Source organism: Pelodiscus sinensis, chromosome 27 (assembly GCF_049634645.1).
Source record: "Pelodiscus sinensis isolate JC-2024 chromosome 27, ASM4963464v1, whole genome shotgun sequence".
Taxonomy (NCBI): Eukaryota; Metazoa; Chordata; order Testudines; family Trionychidae; genus Pelodiscus; species Pelodiscus sinensis.
In genome coordinates, this window is record NC_134737.1 from 452493 (window position 1) to 475541 (window position 23049).

Sequence of the window (23049 nt, forward strand, 5' to 3'; positions counted from 1 at the left end):
GCTGGTGCCCCAGGCAGAACACGCAGTCGGCACCCCCACCTGCACGGCCCTCAATGGTGCAACATCATCATTAGGCACCCCATTGAAGGTGGTGCCCTAGGCTACGGCGAGTCGGCCTATACGCATGGGCCACCCCTGCTTATAAATATTCTCTTTCTACAGTAATAATTCACAAAAGTAGGACAAGTTTTATAATTAAAAAGTATTATTCTATAGACAAAATTTTCTTTAGATTTCATCAGAATTAAGACTATCATAAAAACAAGAACCAGTTATGTAATCTCATAGACATTAGCAGATTCCGTATTAGGTAATACACTCCCCATCTATTTAAAATATTACCAGAATCTGACAATATTACTCTACACAAATGCAGCTGGATTTCTATGTATTCTGTATTCCTGTAACTTTTCAAAAAATCTACATACCTCTTGTTGTAGTTCTTCATTGTATTTGGTTTTATTTTCAACTTGTTTCTTTAAATTGTTAAACTAAAAACAAAAATATTTCAAATAATGAATCATGTCAAAATATATTTTTAGAATTTGTTAGTTTGATTGATATTTTAAGAAATATTGCATTTGTCTTTGGATACTTCCCAATTCAGTAAAGGCTTCTTAAGCATGCTCATTTTCTTTAATGTGATTAATCTCACTGATGCGCATTGGAACTATTCTTGGCCCCAACTTGGTAAAAACACATAAGCACATGCTCAAGTACAACACTTAAGTATATGCTTAACTGTAATCACTTGCATAAATCCCACCAATTTCAGTGGCAGGTAAACAAAAGCTTAAGTATTTTGCCGAATTAAAATTTAGAGTAGTAAAGCTATAGTCGTAGTCTACTGCTAGCAAGTAAAATTGCAGAGGGATGCCCATCAAAAACTTATAATTGGAGCAGAGCAAAAATTTGTAAGAGGGAATCATAATCATCCCTTTTCTGTTCACAAATTGTATATGAAATATTGCAGTTAATGCTTTAAAGCTGAAAAGAATTTTTGAAGTTCTCTATCGATCATAGTATAATAGCACACACATACCTTATTTTCTAGCATCTTCAGTTGCTTTTCCTTTCTTGAAATTTCACTTCCAATGTTTCTAGCCTGAAATATTATAATTATTTTAAAATGTGACTAAACTAAGAAATTCTGCACTGACTTCAAATTTATTTGTATCCCTTGCCTCTCATAAAGAGGGACATAGAATCAATCAGTAGAGCTCTGCAAATCTATGGATATGCATGAGTGTCCGCATCCGCAGCTCACTGTTGTGGATAGAGATGTGGATACATATTTATCTAGATCCCTGCAAATCTGCAGATATATGCTTTATATTGGCAGATGTGTATGCGGATATCCACAGCTTATTTTTGCAGACACAGATGCAGATACAAATTTTGTGTCTGCGCAGTGCTCTATCAATCAGTTCCCTTTGAAATCAATGGCAAATCCATTTCTGACTCCAATGATGCAGGACTGGAGCCACAAATAGCCTCAAAACATGCAGCTAGTTTTCTTTTGGAATTTATTTATATTTACAGACCAAACAAACAGCAATCTCTTTTTTGGGGTGTCTTAATCTAATTTCACAGTAAGACATTATAAGAAAGGATTACTCATCTTGCATGGTAACTGAAATTCTTTGAGATGGTTGTACCTGTGGATGCTCCAAGCTAGGTATTTCAGCCTCTTGTGCTTATAGTCGGAGATTTTCAGCAGCAATATGCTGGGCGGTGGCATATGAGTGGTTAACCATTGCATGCCGCCAATTGTTCCTCAGGGTATGTCTACACTTACACCCTAGTTCGAACTAGGGATGCAAATGTAGGCATTCAAAATAGTCAACAAAGCGGGGATTTAAATATCCCATGCTTCCTTAGCATGATGTCGCCAGCACGTTATGCCAATCAACAGCTGTTTCAAAAGTAAAAGTGCGCGCCAGGACATGTTAGTTCGAACCAAACCCCTTGGTTCTACCTAATGTTACTCCTCAAAAAAGTGAAAGTGTGCGCCAGGACACGTTAGTTCGAACCAAACCCCTTTGTTCGAAGAAGGAGTTACTCACCTTATGCAGTAACGGTGGTTCTTTGAGATGTGTCCCCGTGGGTGCTCCACTCTGGGTGCTGGTGCGTCCTCGCGCCAGCGATGGGAGACTTTTTCTAGCAGTTTCTGCTGCGTCGTGCAGGTGCCACAGCGCCCTCTCGTGCTGTTGGAATCTTCAGGTGCATGCACGGCGCGGTCCCTCCGTTCCTTCTCTACCCACTAGAGAACAAGGCTCCAAAGCAGGGGAAGGAGGGAGGGTAATGGAGCACCCACGGGGACACATCTCGAAGAACCACCGTTACTGCACAAGGTGAATAACTCCTTTTTCAAGTGGTCCCTGTAGCTGCTCCACTCTGGGTGACTACAGAGCAGTTGTCGGCTCGTGGAGGTGAGTTTGGAGCCAGGTGGTAGTCACTGTGGACAGTACTACATGTCCCACCGCCATGGAGGATGCAATCAAAGAGGAGAGTGCATAGTGTTGTGGAAATGTGTGGTCAGATGACCAAGTGGTATCATTGCAAATGTCCCTAAGAGGAACGTCGTTAAGGAAGGCAGTTGTGGAAGACACTGCCCTGGTGGAATAAGCCGTAATGGTTTCGGGTAAGTGTTTATTGTAGAAGGTATAACAAGTTCTGATACATGAGGTGATCCATATCAACATTCTCTGAGACGAGACTGCTTGTCCTCTAGATCTTTCAGAGTAGGAGATGAAAAGCCTAGGTAAGGCTCGCCACGGCTTAGTGCAACCGACATAAAATGCCAGTGCCCGTCGGACGTCGAGAGTGTGCCATGCAGCCTGGATTGGGTTGGCATGTGGCTTCGGAAAGAAGGCAGGTAAGTGTATGGGTTTGTTAATGTGGAAGGGGGAAGGTACTTTGGGGAGGAACTTCGGATGCGGTCGGAGTATCACTCTGTCCTTTGTGAACACTGTGTATGGAGGATCGGCCATCAAGGCTGTGAGTTCGCTTACCCTCCTGCTGGAGGTAATTGCGACGAGAAACGACACCTTCATAGACAGATGAGACCGCAGGTCACTAGAGGTTCGAATGGTGGCTTCATCAGGCTTTTTAGGACATGGTTCAGATCCCAGATGGGGACCAGTGAACCTATTGGAGGGAAGGTGTTTGGCAGACCTTTAAGGAAGTGTTTAGTTAATGGGTTAGCGAGGAAGGAAACTCCATCGATAGGATGATGAAAGGCAGCTATGGCAGCTGCATGGACCTCAATAGTGCTAAGGGTGAGGCCTGACTGTTTGAGAGATAATAAATAGTCCAACAAAGTAGTACGGAAGGGAGCAGACTCCGGAGGTGTGTGTAGGTGATTGTGCCAGTGAGAAAAGCAGTTCCATTTGTATGTTTTCCTGGTGGATTGTCTTCTACTGTTGATTAATATTTCTTTCACCTGTTCCGAACAGGTAATCTCAGCATCCTGCAGCCATGAAGGAGCAAAGCGTGGAGATGGAGCTTGTGGAGGTCCGGATGGAGTGTCTTCCTGTGATGCTGTGACAGAAGATCGTGTTGGAGTGAGAAGGGGTTCGGGTCTGTCATCGTCATCCTGAGAAGGTAAGGATACCACGTCTGTCTGGGCCACGCGGGTGCCACTAATATCACCCAAGCCTGGTCCACTCTGATTTTGTTGAGGACTTTGTGTAGAAGGTGGAAGAGAGGGAACGCATAAAGAAGGGGAGCACCCCATGTGATGGAAAAGGCGTCTCTGAGGGAATGTTTTCCCAGTTCTCCTCTGGAGCAATAGAGATGGTACTTTTTGTTGCTTTTTATGGCAAAGAAGTCTATGTCTGGTTGGCCCCACTGTAGGAAGAGGGGAGTGAGAGCATGTCTGTCTTTCTCCCATTCGTGCTGATCGTGGAACGTGCAGCTTAGGGTATCTGCTGTGTCATTGAGTACTCCCAGGAGGTAAGCAGCTACTGGAGTGACCTGATGTGTGAGGCACCAATTCCAGAATTTGATGGCCTCTGCACATAGGAATGGAGATTGAGGTAGCTCCGGTGCTGTATGACTTGGTGGAGGCATGTTGATTCGGGGCTTCTTCGGAGTGGATGACGGTGCCTCTTTGGTATGGTGTTTCAGTACTGTCCAGTCTTTGTGCTGGCCCACTGGTGCGGCCGGTGCCGAGGAAACGTCCAGTGCAGTAGCCTGTGGTGCCACCAGCCTCTGTTTCGGCTCCGAGTGAGCTCTTTTATGCGGTGCCGACTTTGACGGTGCCATACCTGAAATTCCTAGTGTATCCTCCGTGCTGACCCGTGCAGCTGACGGTGCCGAGGGTAGCGAGGGAGATGGGGAAAGGCCTGTTTTCGCAGCTGCAGGGCCGGAGAGGGTAGAGCGATGATCTTTATCCATACCTTTACTCAGTGAGGCCACCTTTGAAGCTGTGGAAGAGTCCTCTGAAGAAGAGCAAAGGGACTTCTCGTAGAGAAGTGTCTTTAGCCTGTTGGCCCAGTCACGGCATGCCCTTGCAGTAAGTTTTGAGCAGTGAGGGCACTTTTGCCTCTAGTGTGACTCCCCTAGGCACTTTATGCACTTGGAGTGCCCATCAGACACGGGCATGACTCACATCTCTTAAAGCCCGGGGAGCCAGGCATGAGGCAGGGAAGCGGCAAACCTCAATAAGAGAAAAAAAATTTTTAACTTGACTGGGAATGATAAGAGGGCTAAAAAACTTGGATGGTGAGGAAACTATGGGGTAAAACTGGGTATTCTATTTTTTAACAGGACTTTGAGAGAAAGAGAGTCTCCGTCTGCTGCCAAGGATGGTCGAGAAGGAACTGAGGGGCCTCACCGCGCAGGCACCTGAAGATTCCAAGGGCATGAGAGGGTGCTGCGGCGCCTCTGTGGCTCGGCAGAAACTGCTAGAAAAAGTCTCCAGTTGCCAGCACGAGGACGCACCAGTACCCAGAATGGAGCACCCACGGGGACCACTCGAAGAAGAACTAATGTTACTCCTCAAAAAATGAGGAATAACGTTAGTTCAAACCAAGGGGTTTGGTTCGAACTAACACGTCCTGGCGCGCACTTTCACTTTCGAAACAGCTGTTGATCGGAGCAACGCACTGGCGAGATCATGCTAATGAAGCATGGGATATTTAAATCCCCGCTTTATTGACTATTTCGAATGCCTACATTTGAATCCCTAGTTTGAACTAGGATGCAAGCATAGATATACCCTCAGTTCCTTCTCTACCCTGACCAGCCATGTTGATCCAAAGTAGAGGGGAGAAAGGAGTATCATGGAGTACCCACAGGAACAACCATCTCAAAGTACTTCAACACCCTAATGACATCAAAAGCTAAGTATTGGACACTTACAGCTCACTCTATTAGCCTCATTTAGCATGGGCACTGTAACTGACAGGGTTTTTCTTTTCCTCTCCCTCTCCCTACTTTTTGTGCTTTAAATTTGGAGTTTCTGTGCCTTTTGCTCCACTCATCTAAAGAAGTGGGTTGCGCCCACAAAAGCTCATGATACTACATATATTTTTGTTAGTATCGAGGTGTTAAAGATGATTCATTTTTTAAGTTTTGCACAAGGTGGGTCTGTAGGGGTGCTCAACGTTAGATGACTATGGAGTAATGTCTTTTTGTGGAAGGCAGGACTTTGCAATGTCTGTGTACCATTGTTAATAAGGACTATCCAAAGTGCATGTCCACATTGAGAAATATTGTTCTGTTATATAGTATTTGGTGAATGTATGGACCAACGTCCATGCTGCTGCTCTGCAGATGTCCATGATGGAATACCTTCATTGAGAGGTGATGGGGGTGGTCGCTGAAGCCGGTCCCCTATGGATACAGCAGAGGGAAAATCTTCTGGCATCAGTGCACATGGAAAATGTGCACTCCTATATTGAATGGACATGAGCAAGCACTCGAAGAACTGAAAGTTCTGTGAACATTCAGTGGAACAGAAGCTAGGCAGTTTAGAAACACACTTGGAGAATGTGGGATTTGGCATGTTTCTATCACTAACCTGTACAGAGAGTGCAAGGCCTAAGGATGCCTGGAAGAAAGTATTTGTGTTGTCAGAGGCCAGTACAGTTAGGGAGCTGATCCACAATAGGGATAGATAAGACCTCCTCACTCTAAGGCATGGGTGGGCAAAAGCCTTTCAGTGGGCCAGATCTGGTTAGGGTTCCAGGCCCTGCCTCCTAGTGTGTTGCCTCAGAGAGGGAGAGGGATGTGAGTCCTTCTAACTGCTTCTATTTAAAGGGCTTGTGTCTTCCCTGCACCTTGCCTAGCAGCCATGGGGAAGTGCTAGCCCTTTAAACAGCAGCAGTGGAAAGGGCTCAGGTCTCTGGCTCCCTAGCAATGCAGGGAAAGCACAAGCCTTTTAAATCGAAACAGCTGAAAGGGCTTGCCTCTCTTTCTCCCTAGAAACGCGCTAGAGGCATGGGGAGCTGGGAGCCCTTTTAAAAGTTTCTATTTAAAGGGCTCATGCCTTCCCCACACCTGTCAAGCAGCATTACCTAGCAGCCGCAGGGAACACAAGAGCTCTTTACATAGAAAGGGCTGAAAGGGATTGGGCATCTCTGGCAAGATGCTAGAGGTGCAGGGAGCTGCATGCCCTTTCAGCTGTTTCTATAAAGGGCTCTCGTGTTCCCCGTGGCTGCTAGGCATTGCATTGCCTGACAGATGCAGGGAAGGCACCAGCCCTTTAAACAGAAGCACTTAAAAGGGCTCGCAGCTCCCCATACCTCTAGCATGTTGCTAGGGAGCCAGATAAGCAAGCCCTTTCAACTGTTTCTATTTAAAGGACTCACCTGCTAGGTGGCTGCATTATGTGGCAGCGACCCTGCAGGCGCAAGCTCTTTAAACAGAAGCAATTGAAAAGAGCTCATAGCTCTGCCGCACTGGCCTGCGGCCTGGGAGCTGTCCAGGAGGCGCAAGCCCTTTCAACTGGTTCTATTCAAAGGGCTTGTGCTTTCTGGGCAGCTTCCAGACAACAGGTTAGCAGTGGGGGCCAAGAACTGCAAACCCTATTATATGAAATCTAAGCCTCCACCCCAGACAACTCTGGGAGGAGGCTAGCCCCCAGCACCCTCCCCTCTGCTCCAGGTCCCTTCCATTGGCCGTAAGTCAGGGGGCAGGGACCCCCAGGCCAAGCAAAGCTCCCGGTAGGATAGCTCTCAACCCCGTCCCTTCCGCCCGACACCACGTCCCTTCCGAAATTTGTGAAGTGGTCCCCTTAGAAAATTATTGCTCACCCCTGCTCTAAGGGCAGGTGGTAACAAGCATCACAACTCTGCATACTCCTGGAAAGCATCCCAATCAACTCCTTCCTACACTGCTATTATTTTATACTGTCCCCATCTATTTCCAAAGAATAATTTTTGGGGCTCAGATATTTTGTGCTATAGCTTTTTCAAAATAAGAGGTAGTACTTTATATATCCTCATACATTTTCTTCACTTTCATCCAATTTAGTTTTAGCCTCTTCGTCTTTCTTTTTCATCTTCTCCTTCAGAGACTCCAGGTCATTTCTAAATGACAAATTAATAAGTATTAGAAAATATTTAGCTAAAAACTTACAATTTCTTTCTCTACTACTAAAGGACACTTAACACTTTTAGCTCAAGGCTAGAAAGGCAGCTTCCTTTATTGCAATTATTAATGGTGTTTTAAGCCAATCTTTGAAGATGTTCCCACAGGGTTAGGCAGTGGCCTAGACTTTCACTTCTGAGCTGTACTTACTTTTCACAGGCCTAAAAAGTGCTATACATCTAGTAAGTTATCTTCATAACATCTATATCCATATTGTGGAAGGCAGATTAACAATGAGACTTGTCAAAATATAAATTTCAGAAGGTAAAATTTAATAGGATTCCTCTTCTCCATAATACTTATGTCTCAATTTTTCCACATTTAACTAATAATGTTGTATATACTATTTTCTTAATGCTTCCTCTACAATTAAAGGGTTTTTCTCAGAAAACTCAAAAGAATTTATTCACCTTGTGCTGTAACGATGGTTCTTCACCTTGTGCTGTAACAATGGTTCTTCAAGATGTGTCCCCTTGTAAGTACTCCATTGTAGGTGTTAGGTCATCCCAGTGCCACAGATCCATTGTTACTGCACAAGGTGAGTAACTTCTTGTTCATCAAGTAATGCCCCTATGGACCCTCCACTGTAGGAGACTACCATGGAATACCCTCATTGGCTGGTGGGATTCAGAGTTAAGAGTGGAGTATAAGACTGGTAAGCCCACTTTTGTGTCAGGAATGGGGCCAGAAATGATCACATAGTATTTTACCAGAAGTGTGTTTTGACATCCATATAGCTGCCCGACAGATAACCTGTAATGGAACATTGTATAAAAAGGCAATTGAGATCACCATGCCTCATGTAGAAAGAGCTCATTAGTTTGTGGGGAGGTAGCTTGTCTCAGAGAGTATAAAACATTTTTATTCAAGTAGAGATCCAGTTGGACAACTGTTACATAGAGATTACCATTCTCTTAGAGCACTGGACAATGGAGATGCATATCTGTTGTGACTTACGGAAGGGCCTAATTCTATTTATATAGAAAGCTAAGTCGTATCATATGTCTAAGGAATGCAAAATAGCTTCTGGTTGGTCCTTGTCAGGAATTGGTTGGTTCATATGGAAGACAGTAGGTACTTTTGGTAAAAAGGTTGGGTGTGGACACAGGATGACTGTCTTTTGTGAAGATGGTATAAGGTAGTTCATCCATAAGTGCCCTGATCTCGCTTACTCTCCCAGCTGAAGTGATAGTTACAAGGAGTGCAACTTTCATGGAGAGGTATAAAAGTGAGCAGGTGGCCAGGTGAGGGGTTTTAGGACATGGTTGATGCCCCATGTTAGTATGGGTTGTCTGATTGGAGGATATGCATTCTGGATGTCCTGTAGAAAGCGTCTGGTAGGGGGTGAGCATAAACAGAAAAACCATTGATGTGGAAGTGAAATGTCATAATGGCAGAGAGGTGGACTCATACAGGTAATAGCTAAGCTAGACTGTTTCAATTCCAGTAGGTAGTCTAGGACAGCAGGTAGTGGCACTTTATGGAGGTCAAGCTGCTTGTACTTACACCAAAGAGAGAATTTTTTCCATTTTTGGAGGTAGGTAACCCTTGCTGTAGATCATTTGTAATTTAGGAGAATAGGTTTTACTGCTTCTGAGCATGTTACCTCATTTTGGAACCACTGAGGAACCATATCTGAAGATTAAGTTTTTGGGGATGTAGAGGCAGGGTTCTGCTGTTCTGCAACAGAAAATCAGGATATTGTGGAAGCTAGTAGAAGGAAAAAATGTGAGGCAAAAAAGGTAAGGGAACCATGTCTGTCTGGGCCACATTGGGGCAATGAGAATAAACGTATACATTGTCTATGCAAATTTTTTGGATCATCAAAAAATGAGAGAGGGTAAGTTTAGAAGATAGGATACACAAAGAACAAGTTAAAAATCACTTAGGAAAGTTAGATGTCAGCAAGTCACCAGGTCCTGATGAAATGCATCCCAGGATACTCAAGGAGCTGATAGAGGAGGTATCTGAGCCTTTAGCTATGATCTTTGAAAAATCATGGCAGACAGGGGAGATTCCAGAAGACTGGAAAAGGGCAAATATTGTGCCCATCTATAAAAAGGGGAATAAGAACAACCCAGGAAACTACAGACCGGTCAGTTTAACGTCTGTCCCAGGGAAGATAATGGAGCAGGTAATTAAGGAAATCATATGCAAACACTTGGAAGGTAATAAAGTGATAGGGAATAGCCAGCATGGGTTTGTGAAGAACAAGTCATGCCAAACTAATCTGATAGCTTTCTTTGATAAGATAACGAGCCTTGTGGATAAGGGAGAAGCGGTGGATGTCATATACCTAGACTTTAGTAAGGCATTTGATACGGTCTCGCATGATATTCTTATTGATAAACTAGGCAAATATAACTTAGATAGGGCCACGATAAGGTGGGTACATAATTGGCTGGATAACCGTAGTCAGAAAGTTGTTGTTAACAGTTCTAAATCCTGCTGGAAAGGGATAACAAGTGGAGTTCCTCAAGGGTCTGTTTTGGGACCCGTACTGTTCAATATCTTCATCAATGATGTAGATATTGGGATAGAGAGTACGCTTATTAAGTTTGCAGATGATACCAAACTGGGTGGGGTTGCAACTTCTTTGGAGGATAGGGACATAATGACCTTAGCAAGTTAGAGAAATGGTCAGAGGTAAACAGGATGAGGTTTAATAAAGAGAAATGCAAAGTGCTCCACTTAGGAAGGAACAATCAGTTCCATACATACAAGATGGGAAGCGACTGTCTAGGAAGGAGCATGGCGGAAAGGGATCTAGGGGTCATAGTGGACCACAAGTTGAATATGAGTCAACAGTGTGATGCTGTTGCAAAAAAAGCAAATATGATTCTGGGTTGTATCAACAGGTGTGTTGTAAGCAAAACTCATGAAGTCATTCTGCCGCTCTACTCTGCACTAGTTAGGCCTCAGCTGGAGTACTGTGTCCAGTTCTGGGCGCCACATTTCAAGAAAGATGTGGAGAAATTGGAAAGGGTACAGAGAAGAGCGACAAGAATGATTAAAGGTTTAGAGAACATGACCTATGAAGCCAGGCTTCATGAACTGGGCTTGTTTAGTTTGGAAAAAAGAAGATTAAGGGGGGACATGATAGCGGTTTTCAAATATCTAAAAGGGTGTCACAAGGAGGAAGGCGAAAATTTGTTCCTCTTGGTTCTGAGGACAGGACAAGGAGTAATGGGCTTAAAGTGCAGCAGGGGAGGTTTAGATTGGACATTAGGAAAAAATTCCTAACTGTCAGGGTGGTCAAATATTGGAATAAATTGCCAAGGGAGGTGGTGGAATCTCCCTCTCTGGAGATATTTAAGAACAGGTTAGATAGACATCTGTCAAGGATGGTGTAGACGGAGCTTGATCCTGCCTTGAGGGCGGGGGGCTGGACTCGATGACCTCTTGAGGTCCCTTCCAGTCCTATGATTCTATGATTCTGTGAAATCAAGCAGCTTCTTCAACCAAAAACCATAGAAAGGATTCCTGCTCCATACTGGGGAAAGGGCTTTCATTCAATGCATTTCCTCCCCCAGAATTGCACAGGAGGCTGGAGGCCAATCCTGGATCTCCAGAAGCTGAACAAATTCCTATGGAAACATTGCTTCAAAATGGTCACACTAGTCTCAGTAGGGGACTGATTTACAGCCTCGACTTACAAGACACGTACTTCCACATAACCATACATCCATCACACAGATGTTTCCTTCGCTTTAAAGTGGGACAGGACTATTTTCAATACAAGGTCCCTTTGGTCTGTCGACAGCCCTGTGGGTCTTCTCTAAAGTCTTCACAGTCGTAGTGGCATACCTCAGACAGGGAGTGATGATTTTTCCTTATCTTGATGACTGCTTACTGAAAGGTCATTCACAAGGGGAAGCTATTGACATAAGAAGAACCAATCAGTTGTTCAACTTGCTGGGAGTTTTAATCAATGAACAAAAGTCAACACAATCCAGTTCAGGACTTAGAATTCATAGGAGGAAGCCTCAATGCCACATCAGCCAGGGCATACCTTCTGCAACACAGGTTCCATACCCTTCAAGATTTGGTTCTCACTCTCATCACAAATCCATCCACTACAGTCTGTACCTGCCTTCAACTCATGGGGTACGTGGTGGCAACTACATATGTGGTACAGTATGCATGTCTCCATTTCCATGCCTTATAGCATTGGCTAGCATCAGTTTACATGCCCTCACATCATTTGTTGCACAAACTGATGCTTGTGCCCGAGCAAGTACTGCAGTTGCTCAGACGGTAGACATGTCCACGCAGCCTCTTAGCAGGGATCTTGTTTTTACAGGAGGAGCCTGCCATATAAATTACCACAGTCGCTTCACTCCTGGGTTGGGGTGTGTACTTTGAACACAAAATTTGTCTGCATGGTGGTCGAGTTATTTTTATAGCCCCCGCTTTGTCCAGACCAATTTAGTTTTTAGCCCTTCAGGACTTGTCTCTCAAACCAGCTTACCCCTTGCCACTCCGACATGACCTGCTATTCCAGAACAGGGGCAAGCTGCATCACCCGAACCTGCACTTCTGCACATGGCTCCTTGATGGTTCCATGACCAGTGAGAGAGGTCCTATTGAACAGCAGGAGACAGTCCAATAGGGTGACTTACTTGCAGAAATAGAGGTTTTTTGCCTCTTGGTGTCAGCATACACAAGTTGATCCTAATGAAGCTCCAATACAAACCATTCTGGACTACTTATGCACCCTGAAAACTGATGGGTTATCTGTTTCTTCAGTCGAGGTCCACCTGGCTGCCATTTCAGTCTTCCACAGACAAATTGAGGGGGCTTCAGTATTTGTACACCCACTATCAGGGAGGTTCCTCAAAAGTCTTCACGATCTCTGTCCACGTTGTAGGGTGCCAACCCCTACATGGGACCTTAATCTGAGTAACAACAAGAAAATCTTACCTCCAGAAGTGGCTAAGATTCTCCCTTTGGGTGGGTTAGAAGTCCACAAATCCATGAACAATCCCACGATCTGATATATTAGCATATCTTTTAAACCATAAAACACTCAGGTCTTTCGTTTAGTTCATTGAAAACACACCTCGCGGCCATAACAGCCTTTCACCAACCCATCAAAAACAAATTAGTATTCATGAACCCAACAACTAAGCACTTTCTAGAAGGCATTCAAAACATGCTCCAGCCAAAAGGATGAGAGAAATTGGGACACTAATGGCTGACCTGCGGTTCAAATATTTCAAATATTTTTGTCTGTCAAACGGGAGGTCTTCCACCTTATTTTGGAGCTGACGCAGGACTCCTGCATTCTGTAGCCATTATGATCTCCTCATGACAACTGCAGTGGCAGTAGATCAAACTGCTGTGTCCACCACATCCACAGCAATTTGTAGTCCCGTCCTGGGAGAGGCGTAGCCCTCCTGCATGACAGATTTTAAAATAAGCTTCTTGGCGTCTGGCAAGTGCTCCATCAATGCCGTCAGCTTGGTGTAGTTATTGAAATTATGGTTCGATAACAGAGCCACATAATTGGCTATATGTAGTAACAGTGTGGAGGAGGAAAATACCTTCCTGCCGAAGAGGTCCATTCATGTATTGTCCTTTTCTCCTGAGGCATTCTCATACTGAGAGGCTTTTGCCTTCTGTTGGGTGGCATCAATGACCAAGGAGTTCAGCTCTGGATGTGAAAATAAGAATTCAGAACCCTTGGTCGGCACAAAATATTTTTTCGGCCCTTTTATTAGTCAGAAGCACAGAGGCAGGGGTCTGCCATATCTCTTCAGCAGACTCCATGATTGCCTCATCGATTGGTAATGTGATCTTTGCCCGCTGGGATGACTGCAAATTCTTAAGGAGACTATATTGTCCCTCCTGGACCTCTGTTAGCTGTACCTCTTGGCTAGCAGCCACTCTTTAAATAGTTCCTGGAACACCTTAAGGTTGTCAGGAGGGGATGTATCACCCGGAATAACAGCCTCGTCTGGTGAGAAGGATTGACCTGTTGGTGATGTGTCCGGTTGTTGTTTGTCAGGCTCAGAGATTTGTCCCTCTTTCACCTCAAGAGTGATGGGGGGGAGGAGCTGATGTTGTGTAGAAGTGTTTGGAGGAGGTGAGTCATGTTGGCTGCAGCTGGATCGATAACTGCAGGAGGACCAATGTCTTGAGAAAGGGTAGTATCATTGGCTATAGTGCGAACAGCAGGGATGATAGAAGTAGTACCGGTGGTGACCATGGTATCGATATATAGGGGAGGGCTTCCTGGAAGAGTAGATGCTCCTATGTTCCTCCCAATGACTCTCACGGGTCGACATGTTTGGCGAATGGAGAGTTACAGAACCTCTCAATGACGAAGGAGAGGGGGACATACATCATGGATGATTAATTTGAGGATATGCCCGCCCCGGTGTTGGTGGTAAAGGTGGAGAAGATCTATGTCGCAGCGGTGACCTTGGTGTCGTTGGCGATGGAGACGGTTCTGGTGAGAAGGTTGGGGAAGGACTGGGACTGACAGGTGTGTAAGATTTTGCCTGTACTTTCCTCGGTGACAGCGATGCATGTGCTGCGATCGGTGCTGGGGAAGTACGTTGGAAAGGAGGGACAGAGGAGCTAGGTGCCAGGTCTTGTGCAGAGAACGCAGCTGATGCCAGGGGCTGTGGCACTGGAGTCGGTGCAAGAGGTTGTAGTGCTGGCTAACTCGTTTGTGCGGCTGCCAGTACTGATGAAACTTTGGGTGCTGAGTACTGTGAATCCTTTTCTGTTGACAGCACCGACTGAGCCCGGTGCCAACCCTTGGGGTCCGAGGCAGCCGTTGGCCATGCCACCATGGTGCCAGAAGTACCGGGCTTACCCATGGTCTTAGTTCCAATCACCAGTACAGGCGGCAAGGAGCACGCAGGTGAAAAGCGCTTTTTCAGGGTAGACCCCACCACTGGGGGAGAAGCCCTGCGTTTTGAAGCCATATGAGGGTCTGGTAAATTTTCATCCAGTGAAGTATCGGGAGGCTACAACGCCTTGTTGAAGAGGAGCATGCGTTAACACCTCCCCCTATCTTGATGAGCTCTTGTGGTGAGCTTGCAGCAATGAGAACATTTTTGCGGCACATGGGCCTCTTCAAGGCATTGAATGCATGCCGAGTGCCCATCAAAGGCCAGCATGGCTTCCCAGCATGATGCACATTTCTTGAAGCCCAGTGATCCGGGCATTGTAGGAGGGAGGGCTGTTGACATACACTCAAATCTCCTTTTATTTTCATTTTTTTTTTTTTTTTGGTGAAGGAAAGTAAACGGGGAAGGTTTTTTTTAAAACAATTAACTTTAACTAACTAACTAGCAATAGAACAAGAACTATAACTATGTACACTATGAAAGGATAAAGTGGTAATTTTAAGGAGAAGAGCTCTCTCCGTCTGCAACTGAGGGCAGTAACGAAGGAACTGGCGGGAACTGGACTGTGCATGAGAGAAAGGTGCGAACATCACAAGATGCTGACTGCGCATGCACGGTCCGGCCAACTACTGCTATCAAAGTCTCCGATCTGCTGCGCCGGCATGAGCCCAACACCTACAGTGGAGCACCCACAGGGACATCATTCAAAAAACAAGTTTGTGCTAAACAATCCTGGAACCTCCCTGTCCAGTGCAATAGCAGGGGGTACTTTGGGTGCTTGCTCCCGTTTTTTGAGGGAGAGTCACCTTTCCCTGATGAATGAGATCTCTTCCTAGATTGCTCAGAGGAAGGGTCTCTTGAGGTAGAGCTGGCAGACATGGCCTTTTCAGACATGGCCAAGGGGGATGGCTGGCATAGGGGAGAAAGTGTTCTGGGGCTGAGGCAAGTCTCACCTTATTCTCAAGTGATAGAATTTTCAGTTGAAGCTCCCATGCCTTTTGCATGTGAGCCGTTAACTACCTGCAATGCTGGCACTGTGCAGTAGCGTATCCCTGACCCAAATAGTATACACACTAGGAATGGCTGTCTGAAATGGGGATAGATAGCCTGCAGGAGAGGCAACGTTTGAATCCTCGGGAACAAGGCAACCCTGGTAGTACAAGTCTGCAAGGCCAAAAAAGGTAGCCAGGTAGAACAGGAGAAAAGAGAATTTTTTTTAAGAAACTAGGAGAAAAAACGTTAACTACTAACTAGAAAGAACTGTAACACTAACTGTTGAGATTAACAAAGAAAAATTCAAAATGCTTTAGAAAAAAATTGGAGAGCAACTTCGGTTCAGACTGATGCCAGCAACAGCAGAGAAAGAACTGAAGGAACGGCTGACTATGTATGCATGGAAGCAGCGCCGAATGTACCATCTGCCGCACGTGCACAGCCTACCAGAGGGCACTGCTACTGCAAATCCCCAACTAGGCACACAGCAGCACCCCACAGACCTAAGGTAGAACACCAACAGGGACATTCCTCGAAGAACCACCATCTGCTTCCAATACTCTGATTTCTAGTAGAATCACTGTAGTTTCCTAATGAACTTTTTGGTTTTTTTATAATACTTTATCTTATACAGGAAGGGAGGTTAATGTTAAACTTTAGTATGCTGCTCCTTTGAGGGCAGAGGATCTGGGATTTCTGTGAGTAACCGAAGTCAGGGATTGGGTATCATAGGGGAATGCTCCGGAGGAATTTGAGCACACCTGCAAGGCAAAGTGAAGGCTGGTAAATGATGCAGGAGAGTGCTTGCATGGCTGACAGCCATCAAAAGCAAGACTCTTCTCTGTTACCTCTGCCTCTTCAGGAAAGATGGAACAAAGTGTTTATCAATACTAGGTGCTCCGAAAGTCATCAGAAAGAGTTTAAGACCCATTTCATTAATATACAGAGTAAAAATGTTTTCTATGAATTCAGATTAACAAATTTACAAATGTATTTATATATAAAAAGTATCACACCAACATCTAATGGTAAATAAAGTAAATACAACTTTTTCTGAGCACATGCTATTTATATTTGTTTTTTCTTCCCTTAGCTGGCTGTTCATTTCTTCAAGGTTTTCTATTAGCTTCTTAGTCTTTTCTTCTTTCTTTCTGTTATCCTAAATAAAGATACATACAATTATTTATTTGAGGGAAATTCATTTTGAGTACATATGCCTTGCCAGATCCTCAGCACACGATGAATTTCACCATTTGTATTCTAAAGTACAAAAATTGTGATGTTTCAAAATTAATATAATGAAAATGGTCTTGGGTCATATTTCAATATACCTTATATACTTTATCACTTTAAGTGAGTAGCGTCTTCCAAAAGAAAGTAAGTTTACTTCTCAACTTGCCTTATGAACTTCTTGTAGTTTCTTGAGGTCTATAACAGAATCACTTTTCTCTTGTGCTATTTGTTCTTTTTCTAATAAAATCTTATTGCAATTCATATTTAGTTCCTCATTCCGCAACCTATTACAATAAATGGGAGATAAGAGGTATAAATTATATTCTCAAATTTCCCTTTCAAATCAGCACATGAAAAAGCTCCTTGAATATAGGGTAACTGAAAATTGTTGACTCACCCCTAAACAATTATTTTTTGTTTATGTAAATCCCTGCACAGTGACTGGATAAAGAGGTGGCCGATTTGCATAAGAGTACAATTATTTCTCAGTGACTATAAAATGCAAATCTGTGTGCTCAGACCCTGATTCCACAACGGCTTAGCATTCTGCTCTACCTCAAAAAAAAAATCATACAGAGCCAAAGCTCCCGGTCCTCTCTCACCCTTGTGGTAAGGCTCCGGCAGTGATCGCATTTTGGAGGGACATGCGACTCCCCCAAATAGCGTATACCAGCATCATGTCCATCCGAGGCTGGCAAGGGGTCATTACACTTAAGGCAGTTCTTAAAGTACTGAGAACTGAGCATCATAGCAGTACGGTGGTTCTCTTTCTTTCTTTTTTTTGTTTGTTTTGTTTTTAATGAATGAGGAAAGGGGAAGGGACAGAATAGGCAGGCGTAAGGAGAAACGTAGCCACCGCCAGTAAGGCGGTACTTCAGGATCCAGGGTTGTTTGTTTTGGTTTTTTTTAAGAACAAATAGCCCGTAACAACTAAAGAATAACATTGTAACAGTAATAGAACTGAAATAATAACAGGAAACTGTGTGAAGAGAATGAACACCTGAGGTGAGAGAGAAGCTCTATGCAACCAAGGACGGTTAGAGGAACTGAAGGGGGGAGCTGGGCCATGCGTGCAGGGCGGAAAACTGCCAATAGTGTGAGCTGCCTTCAGCACATGCACAGCCCGACTGACAACTGCTAAGAAAAGCTTCTGACTGCTCTCCAGGGATGACTTGTCACCAACAGCGGAACACCCATGGGGACATCACCCGAAGAAGAACCATCAGATTATGTACACAGATAGAGAGATGTTTTTATTGATGTTACTTTTGTCATCCCCTTCCCATCATTTGTTACATATAAATAATATGTTTTGTCTTAAAACGTGAACATCATTCTGATGTATTAGCAGGAAAGTTGTAAGCAAGACATGAGGGCTACGTCTACACTAGCCCCTTCTTCGGAAGGGGCATGCTAATTTTGAACTTGGGAATAGGGAAATCCGCGGGGGATTTAAATATCCCCCGCGGGATTTAAATAAACATGGCTGCCACTTTTTTTCCGGCTTGGGGAAAAGCCGAAAAAAAGCGTCTAGACTGGGGCGATCCTCCGGAAAAGTAGGAATAAGAGATCCTTCGGAACAGGGCTTTATTCCGGAGGATCGCGCCAGTCTAGACGCTTTTTTCCGGCTTTTCCCCAAGCCGGAAAAAAAGCGGCGGCCATGTTTATTTAAATCCCGCGGGGGATATTTAAATCTCCCGTGGATTTCCCTATTCCCAAGTTCAAAATTAGCATGCCCCTTCCGAAGAAGGGGCCAGTGTAGACGTAGCCGAGAAGTATTTCTTCCACTCTACTTAGCACTGATGCACCAGTTCTGAGCACATTTCAGCAAAAATGTAGAAAAAATGGACAAAGTCTGGAAAAGAGCAACAAAACTGATTAAAGGTCTAGAAAAGATGCCCTATGAGTAGAGCCCTGGAAATCTACAGATATCCGTGGATACTTACATCTGCAGATATGGATATTCCATAGCTCATTTTTGCTGATATGGATGCAGATACAAATTTTGTATCTAGAACCCTACAAATCTACAGATATCTATGTTATATCCATGGGTATCCTCATCTACAGATGACAAAGCGTATATCCCCAGCTCATTTTTGCAGATACAAAATTTGTATCCACACAGGCTCTAGACCTTTGAGTAAAAACTGAAAAAAAAATTGGTTAGTTTAGGCTGCAGAAGATGGGGCAGGGGGGGCATGACAGCCTTTGAATATGTAGAAGACTGTTTTAAAGAGGAGGTGAAGCAAAATACAGGACTATGTAGCACTTTAAAGACTAACAAGATGGTTTATTAGATGATGAGCTTTCGTGAGCCAGACCCACTTCCTCAGATCAAATAGTGGAAGAAAATAGTCACAACCATCTAACTCTCCCTACCTCTAATATAATTAATTCACAGACACTTACCTTCCTTCCTCCCCCCCCCCACATCCCCCTCCTGTTCTGAAATGTGATTTGTCCTTTTCATATGTGTTCATTTTTTTTAATTGTATCCTTTGGTATATATGGTTGTGACTATTTTCTTCCACTATTTGATCTGAGGAAGTGGGTCTGGCCCACGAAAGCTCATCACCTAATAAACCATCTTGTTAGTCTTTAAAGTGCTACATAGTCCTGTATTTTGCTTCAGCTGAACCAGACTAACACGGCTACATTTCTATTACTATTAAAGAGGAGGGTGATAAATTCTTCTCTTTATCTTGGAGGACAGTATAAGAAGTAGGCTTAAATTGAAGCAAGATAGAAGTATATTAGACGTTAGGAAAATTTTCTTAATTATAAGGGTAGTTATAAGCACTGGGACGCTGTGGAATCTTACTCATTGGTGTTTTTTTAAGAACAGATTAGACAGTCACCTATTAGAGATTGTCTAGAAAATACTTAGTCTTGTCTCAGTACATTGGACTGATCTAGATGACCTAGCAAGTCCCCTCCAGTCCTATTATTCTAAATAAGACTGTAAAATCATGGTAGGAGCCAACAGATTCTTCTAGTGGTTTCTACAGTGCACAGCTTGTGGAGCCTTGACCTTGACTGGGGCCTCAATAATAATGCAAACATGAATAAACTATTAATCTAATTATAAGATGCAGATATAGTCACACTTATGGCGGAAAAAGAGGAAGGTGATACAGTTTTTACATGGCTGAAAAGAAAAATACTATGACGAGCAGGAGAGGGAAATATCAATACTAATTGCACTTTTCTTTTTACAAATTCCAAATAGACATGTGTTACAGTTTAAGTAGTTTTCCATGCTTCATTCTGAAGACAATCCCTTTCCATACTTAACCCTTTCCATACTTAACACTTCCCCTTTTTTGCTCTGGTACTAATGAAATGGCAGAGAAAAAGTAGAATTGAAATTGCTAAACAGTAGAGCATTTCACAATAAATTTTACATTTTCATTACAAAAATCACAATTTCACATTTAAAACGAGAGATAGCTTTTAAGGTAACATTGTAATTAAAAACAAGGTCATACATCTCTTTTTCAAGGTCTGCATTCAGTGCTGTAATCTGTTTTATACAATTTTGTTCTTTTTCAGCTGCACCAGTTAACTGTACTTCCAAACTGTGTACTTCTTTCTGCAGGAAAAAAAGTGGCACAAGTGTTTATGCATTTATAACATACTAGATTTATCTGGCATAACTGATTTTTCTCTTCATTTAAACCATTGCTGTAGGGTGAGGTTAGGATTGAGGATTTCAATTTGCAGGCTGCCTCAGCCCTCTCTTAGCACAGAAGCCTGGGGCCAGGCGAGAAGTGCCTGTTTGTGGCCAGCTGGGGGACAGGCACACACAGAGACAGGTGGAGAGAGAGAGAGACACTCTCAAATATATAGTTGGTAGCTTTCTCCACGCCTGTCCCATGCTGGCCCAATGGGGTTATACCTGGCCCAATCCCCATTGCTGGCTGCTTGCTGCCCCCATGTGGCAATTATACAATATAACAGTCCACTCTAGCAGAGCCCTCCTTTCCATTTAATGAGAAACAATCAATCACATTCCAAGTACATCCCATTGCCTGGCACAACCAAATCCTTACCTTGCTTTAAAGTTTTGATAAGAGAAAGCTGCATTCCAAAGTTGGTGGTCCTAGAGCTTACAATTTAGGAGGAGCTCTTGAACAACCTGACTCAGGCAGACAGATGCACAAACTCTCTAAATTATATAGAGAGATGTAAAAACTTGCAAGATCATTAAAACAGTGTTATTGGGTCAGATCAATGATCTATCTAGCCCAGGATGTTTTCTTCCAAGAGTGGCCCATGGTAGATTCTTCAGAATGAATTAACAAAGCAGGGTTATTATAGAGTGATCCATTTGCCTGTTGTTCAGTTTCTAGCAATCTAAGAGAGGTTTAGCAATAGGAATTGCATCTCTGACCATCTTGGCTGATAGCCATTGATGGAGATTCTTCATGAAAAATCTTTTTTGAACTTAGTTATACTTTTGACCTTCACAACATGCCCTACAGGTTGACTGTGCACTGTGTGAAATACTTCTTTATATTTATTTTAAACCTCCTGCGTATTAATTTAATTGCATGCACAATTATTTATACAAGTCACTGATAAAGACATTCAAGTGCATTATATCAATAAGATATTGAAAGGAAAAAAAGTCACCCTTTTTACAGACCTCTCTGATTTGAAGAATATCCTTCATCTCTTTTTCTCTCTTCTGTAATTCCTCAATAATGATCTCAAGATGTTTCCTTTCAGATAAAAGCCCTTGAACTTGTTCCTGTTTAAGAACATTGAGCTCAATGTTTACAAAATTAGGGCTTGAACATAAAGAATAATCTTAATTGGTTAAATTCAGCTCTGGTACACATGGGCATATTGTTTAATATAATTTTAAAATACACAACTAAATGTAGGCTCATAAGTTACTTCACTGAGTAATAAATGTGTATACAATGTTATTGCAGCCTAAGGCTGCAATGTAAGAAAGGGGACTTTTAAATTTGTAATGTTTTGGGTAATCAGTCTACACACAATTTATTAATTTTAGTTGATATTTAAAAAGGGATGGTTACTCACCCTATGCACTAACTGGAGTTCTTCAAGATGGCTATCCCCATGGGTGCTCCACCTTAGGTGCGCCAGTGCCACTGCACCCACCAGTTGGAGATTGTTAGTATCAATGCCCCCCTGGCTGGCCATGCGTGCTAGGCTCTGGCGCAAGACGCCTAGTGTGTGTAATGCACGTGAGTAGCCAGCCGCCTCCTCAATTCTTCTCTGATCCGGATCCAAACCAAATCCAAAAAGCAGAGGAGAGGAGGGTGGATGGTGGAGCACCCACAGGGACAACCATATCTAAGAACTCCAATTATTGCACAGGGTGAATAACCTTCCCTTCTTCTTCAAGAAGTCCCCATGGGTGTGCCAACTTATATGACTACAGAGCAGTATCAGTGTCCAGAGGTTGGTCCTTTGGAAGGCCTGTTTCAGCTACTGAAAGTACTAAGCAGCCGAATCAATTGTGTGTGTCTGCATATGATTGGATGGCATAGTGATGGGTGAAAGTATGAGTGGAAGCCCATGTGGCTGGCTACTCTACAGCTCATCTGTGGGGATACCGTGGAGAAAGGCAGTGGAGGCGGCCATTGCCCTGTACAGCCAAAGGAGGCTGTTTGTTGAATATGGCATAAGCTATCCTTATTCAATCTGAGATTCACTTGGATAGTCTCTGTTTAGAGATGGGTAATCCATGAGATCTGTCTCCTGAGAAGACGAACAAGCAAGGCGTTTTGCTGAACAAGCGTGTTCGTTGCAAGTAAAAGGCCACCACCCTGCAGACATCAAGGGTACGTAGAGCCCTTTCCCTATCATCACTATGAGGTTCAAGGAAGAAGACAAGTAAGAAAACTGGTTCATTACAATGTAATGAGGTAAAGTACTTTGGGAAGCAATTTAGGATAGTCCTGAAAGACCGCCTTGTCCTTACGGAAGACTGTATAGGGCAGATCGGTCATTAGTGCGCCCAACTGTCTCACTCTTCGTGCAGAGGTAATTGCCACTAGGAAGGCCATCTTCATGGATAAATGGAGGAGAAAACACATTGCTAGTGGTTCGAATGGTTTGCCCATTAATGCTCTTAGTACTAGGTTAAGGTCTCTTGCGGAGACTGGTTCTTTAGTTTGGTGGGAAAGTATTGCACAGACCTTGCATAAATCTCGATTGATGGGTGAGAGAAAACTGAATGATCCTGTATAGAGGGGTGAAACACAGATGGCTGTGAGAGAGACCCTGCAGAAAAGAACGGTTACTTACCTGTAACTGTTGTTCTTCGAGATGTGTTGCTCATGTCCATTCGAAGTAGGTGTGCGCGCCGCGTGCACCACAT

The 23049-nt window shown here is 43.7% G+C and overlaps 1 protein-coding gene across 6 annotated transcripts in view; it reads right to left on the bottom strand.

The window, feature by feature from the left end:
* Positions 1–23049, bottom strand: part of SYCP1 (synaptonemal complex protein 1) — a 108704-nt gene that overhangs the window by 36328 nt on the left and 49327 nt on the right. For all 6 annotated transcript variants that reach the window (XM_075910539.1, XM_075910536.1, XM_075910538.1 and 3 more), the window contains 7 exons: positions 21340–21444; positions 20180–20283; positions 16855–16972; positions 16544–16614; positions 7457–7538; positions 1043–1105; positions 429–491 (listed from right to left, as the gene is read on the bottom strand). In XM_075910539.1, coding sequence (XP_075766654.1) covers positions 429–491; positions 1043–1105; positions 7457–7538; positions 16544–16614; positions 16855–16972; positions 20180–20283; positions 21340–21444 — 606 coding nt within the window. The remainder of the gene's footprint in view (positions 1–428; positions 492–1042; positions 1106–7456; positions 7539–16543; positions 16615–16854; positions 16973–20179; positions 20284–21339; positions 21445–23049) is intronic.